The following is a 4,519-nucleotide window of genomic DNA, read 5'->3' on the forward strand; positions in this document are numbered from 1 at the left end:
ATCCAGGTAAAATAATAAAATACAAACATCTTGATTGAGCCCAAATAAGGAATGAAGAAAAGTGTAGCCAAGTGGGTCGAAGTGATATAAAAGAAAAATTTAAAAAAAGGGCACATAATATTAATGTATCCCTATATAACCAAAAACAAAAATAATAATATAATATTCTAGTGTCTTCGTATTTACGTATTTTTAAATATTAACGTTAGTTTTTAAGTAAGTCTATTGAGTGTAATCCCAAATATTTGTTTGTAAGTCTTTTTACATATGTATGTCAATTTTGAAAACCTAGAAACAAATAGGATATTTTTTTAAAGGGAGAGTTCAGTTGGGAAAGTAAACAAGATATACAATAGTATCTGTAAGTAGCTTTTAATATGCTGAGATAAATTAATGATATCTGAAAATCCAGTTGAGTGAGCACATTCAGGTGTAGAAGAAAATAAGTGATTTGTGACGGTGTAAGTTGTGTACCGGACATTACTATTGTGAATCAGGTTATATTTTCCTTCCCCTTTTGATAAGAGTAAATAGTAGATACTCTTTGTTTCTGTGTTTTCCCCTACATATGTGAAAGAGAAACATTAGAATTATAATTTTTATGTTTGTAACGATAATTTAAGTTTTATTTTGATTTATTAATATATCATTAAGAAAAGAAGAAAAAAAGGAGAATATTAAAAATAGAATATAGACCGAGAAATTTAAAATTAGATTGTTCTTTGAAGTCCAACGCCTGTAAAACAGGATTCGATTTAATTTGGGTCATTTCGACCTGCAAATAAAAATAAAAGAAAAGAGAATTTTAAATAAAGATAAAAAGAATAATCAATTGTTAGATTTAAGTTTAGAAATAAGGAATAAGCTTTTAATAAGAAATAATAATAAATAATGTGGGACTAGATTAAGAGAAAGATGAAGGCCTAAGTATTTTTATATGGGTTGCTGATATGAGGTAAGGAAAAGAAAATGTATGACATATGGGGGTCGTCTGAAAATATGATGGCATAGAGAGACGATCATGGCTGGGAAGGGCGGTTGGAGACTTACACCTGTCTCCCTATTCTGCTGCATGTGAGTGTAAAGTAAATTGTTATTGTTTCCATCAAAATTTCTTTTATTTGTTTACGGTTCGGGACGAGAGTGAGGGAGGGAACACACCCTAGAAGATACAGAGTGCGAGCTAGTCGGCGGATCACTCTACGTCCGAAAAAAACGTTCCGTAACAATATGGCACCCAATCGAAATGCTTCGGCGTTCCACGCCTGCAAAAAAAAAGAAGCTGAAAAGTGCATACTATCAAAGCACAGTACAATAGAATAGTAGGGAAGTGCAATAGTAGATGGTAAGTTGTCAGATTGTGTTCAATAATTTTGATTCATAGCCATTACTATTTAAAAGAAATGCTAATGTAGTATGCAACGCAATTAATGAATTTAATCAGATTACTTACCACAATACACCGGAGAAGATGTGATTCCATAGGAAAAGAAATATATAATCCTATGTGTCCTAGTCTGTCTCCAAAAAGAAAAAATTATTTAGTAGAATCAGTTTGACGTTAGTACATATATGTAGAATAGAATTTGATCGATAGCCACTTCAAACTAAAGTTTAAAGGTCTGTAGTATCGGCAAATAATATTTCGGTTCAAATACCTTTCAAATGAACCAGTCATAATGACTGACCTTTTTTTTTTGTTTCCGTTTTAAAGTAGTATAAATGTAACATGTAGCGAATTTTTTTAATAAAAGAATTAGAACAGCAAACCTTTTCACACAGAGTACCAGCAACCCTTAAATAAGAGATTGTATACCTATAATTAAAATTAGAATCTTGTCAATTTTCATCATACGTTACTGTATTTCGTGATTAGTTTTTTTTTATGTTTCCGGGAATCTTTATATAGATTACATTATTAATTTTTTTAAATTACGTTAAGTTAATTATATCACTATTTATTTATTTAATTCCTTATTCTTTTATTATTTTTTATTTTTATTTCAAACTATTTATTTTATATTTTATTTATTTAGACCGTTATTTTTTTAACTATTGTTTATGTACTATTCTAATTAGTTATCTGTAGTGTATCTTGATTAATGCGTGTCTGATTAGTTATTTGATATTTTTATACATTTAAAATCATATTCTAGTATTTTGTCTGATTGATGTTATTGACTCAGCTACGTATAAACGTTTTATGTTTAATTTATAAACCAACCCTATTTAGATCCTTTTAAATTATTATAAACAAAAGGTCCTTATAAAAAAAAAGATTGCCCATAACAACGTATATTCTATAGACATCGGGAGATTAATTAGTACACGATTATGAATATAGAGACTAGGTCTCAGTCCAATAACAGAAAGAGAATACGCCAACCACATTTTGACCTCAACCGTTCCATACCGCACGTATTGCCCAAAATACCAAGAAAAAACAAAAATTTATCGAAAATGAGTAGTAGTGAGAATAATTTTAATAGACAAGACTTTGTAGATCTTTCAGGGACCATAAATACTAGGACGCAAAGCTTAGGTGGTAACCCTGGTCAAACCAACACTATTCCACAAACTAGCAACGCGTCAAGACCTTTAGAAAATATAGCTCCTGAAGTTAGGGAAATGGTGGTAGATGAGGCGTTAGTAGTTCAAAGGTCTTTAGAAGACAAAGTTAGGAGAATGGTACAGGAAGAAATTACTGAGATTAGGAAAAGCATAGCAGAATTAACAAAAAGCGTGTTAGACCTTTCGAAAACCACGGCACCAAACCAGGCATTAAGAGTAGATCAGAATGCATCAAATCCTTCGACAAATGATAGATCATCGCAAGTCGATGGTTGACTAAATATTAGGCCTGCCTCTGAAAATAGTTCCGAAAACAATAATTTTAGTATAGGCAATGTGGCTATGCCTTATAATGGAGTCTACGAGACTGGGGTTAACAGACAGAATGCGGAAATGACACGAATACGAGTAGATAAATTGGGAATCAATTTTGACGGTAACCCATCTCATTTAAGCATAGATGATTTCGTTTTCCGTCTCGAGCATTTACAAATGCATTACCAGATTCCTTGGTCTGAAGTGTTAAGAGATTTCCATCTATTAATGTCTGGATCAGCCAGAGAATGGTATTGGCTTTATATACGCACACACGGAGCTGTGGATTGGCCAGGTCTTAAGCATGCATTAATGGGCCAATACAAAACTACCAGATCCAATTTCGAAATCATGCGAGATTTAGTTGAAAGAAAACAACAAACTGGGGAAACTATCGACAATTATTTTCAAGCTATGTGTCAAATTCGTTCACGTCTTATACAGCCAATTCCGGAATACGACTTAATTAAAATTATAAAATGAAATATGAAAGAAAACATAGGAAGGATCGTATATCCAATACCCGTATCATCCGTTGAACAGTTGCGTTTGGAATGTAACGAAGCTGAAAGGAACTGTCCGAGAAAGGAATTCCGTAATATGCCACCCATTATACGCCCTACCAAATATGTCAACGAAATGTATTGCGAAAATAGGATACGAAATTCCGCCCGATAATTATGAGGATGTGGAAGCCTTAAATGTAAATCTCCAACAAAGAAATTTACCAGTAACCTGCTGGAATTGTAGGCAACCAGGACACGTATTTATGGAATGTACGTCATTGGAAAGAGCTTTGTTCTGTTACAAATGTGGCAGACCAAACGTGATTACACCTCGCTGTCCGAATTGTCAATCGGGAAACCCGTTCAGGAGTTTGGGTGCGAAGGGGGGCCCACGCTCGGCCAGCAATCGTGCCCCTACAGAGAATTAAATGGAATTAAAAATATATTAAGTGAAAATAAAATTAAATCGAATGAACCTCCAACTACTAAAAATCTATCACATATTAGACATTACTTAACTAGGGATGAAAGACAAAGAAATTATGACGAAGTTAGAGCTCGTATTTTTGGAGAAGATTATCCCAAACCAAAGTTGAGCAGGATACAAAAAGTGCGAGAAAAGTTTAGGGAAAGAAGAAAAAAACGTAGAATAATGATAGAATCCATTAAAAAAGCTAGTAGATATGATGGTGATAATAGAAGCTTCGCGAAAGTAACCATAGAAGGAATGACAATTAAGGGATTACTAGACACGGGGGCGTCAGTGAGTATATTGGGCAAAGGATGTAGGGAAATAATACAAGAATTGGGTCTTACTATTCAGCCATTACTGACGAATGTAAAAACGGCGAGTGGTCAATTTCAGAGAGTACTAGGCACAGTAATGGTATCCATACAATATAATGATCGGATTGACAAAATGTTAGTATACATCTGCCCTGACTTAGAACAAGAACTTTACCTAGGGATCGATTTTTGGAGACTATTCAAACTGGCTCCAGATATCATAGGAGTGAATGAAGTAAATCTTGTTGCAGAAAAAAATGATACTGAGCCAAAAAGTGAAAATTACAAACTAAAACCACACGAACTAGACGAACAACAAAAGCAAACATTAGACAAGGTAA

The 4,519-nt window shown here is 33.3% G+C and overlaps 1 protein-coding gene across 1 annotated transcript in view; it reads right to left on the reverse strand.

Moving 5' to 3' along the window:
* Nucleotides 1-3,895: 3,895 nt before the first annotated feature.
* LOC111683715 (ATP-dependent Clp protease proteolytic subunit, mitochondrial) overlaps nucleotides 3,896-4,519 on the reverse strand; it is a 1,256-nt gene continuing 632 nt past the window's right edge. The window contains exon 3 of the mRNA XM_046955050.1: nucleotides 3,896-3,910. Coding sequence (XP_046811006.1) covers nucleotides 3,896-3,910 — 15 coding nt within the window. The remainder of the gene's footprint in view (nucleotides 3,911-4,519) is intronic.

Source organism: Lucilia cuprina, chromosome 2 (genome assembly GCF_022045245.1).
Source record: "Lucilia cuprina isolate Lc7/37 chromosome 2, ASM2204524v1, whole genome shotgun sequence".
In the NCBI taxonomy this organism is placed as follows: domain Eukaryota; kingdom Metazoa; phylum Arthropoda; class Insecta; order Diptera; family Calliphoridae; genus Lucilia; species Lucilia cuprina.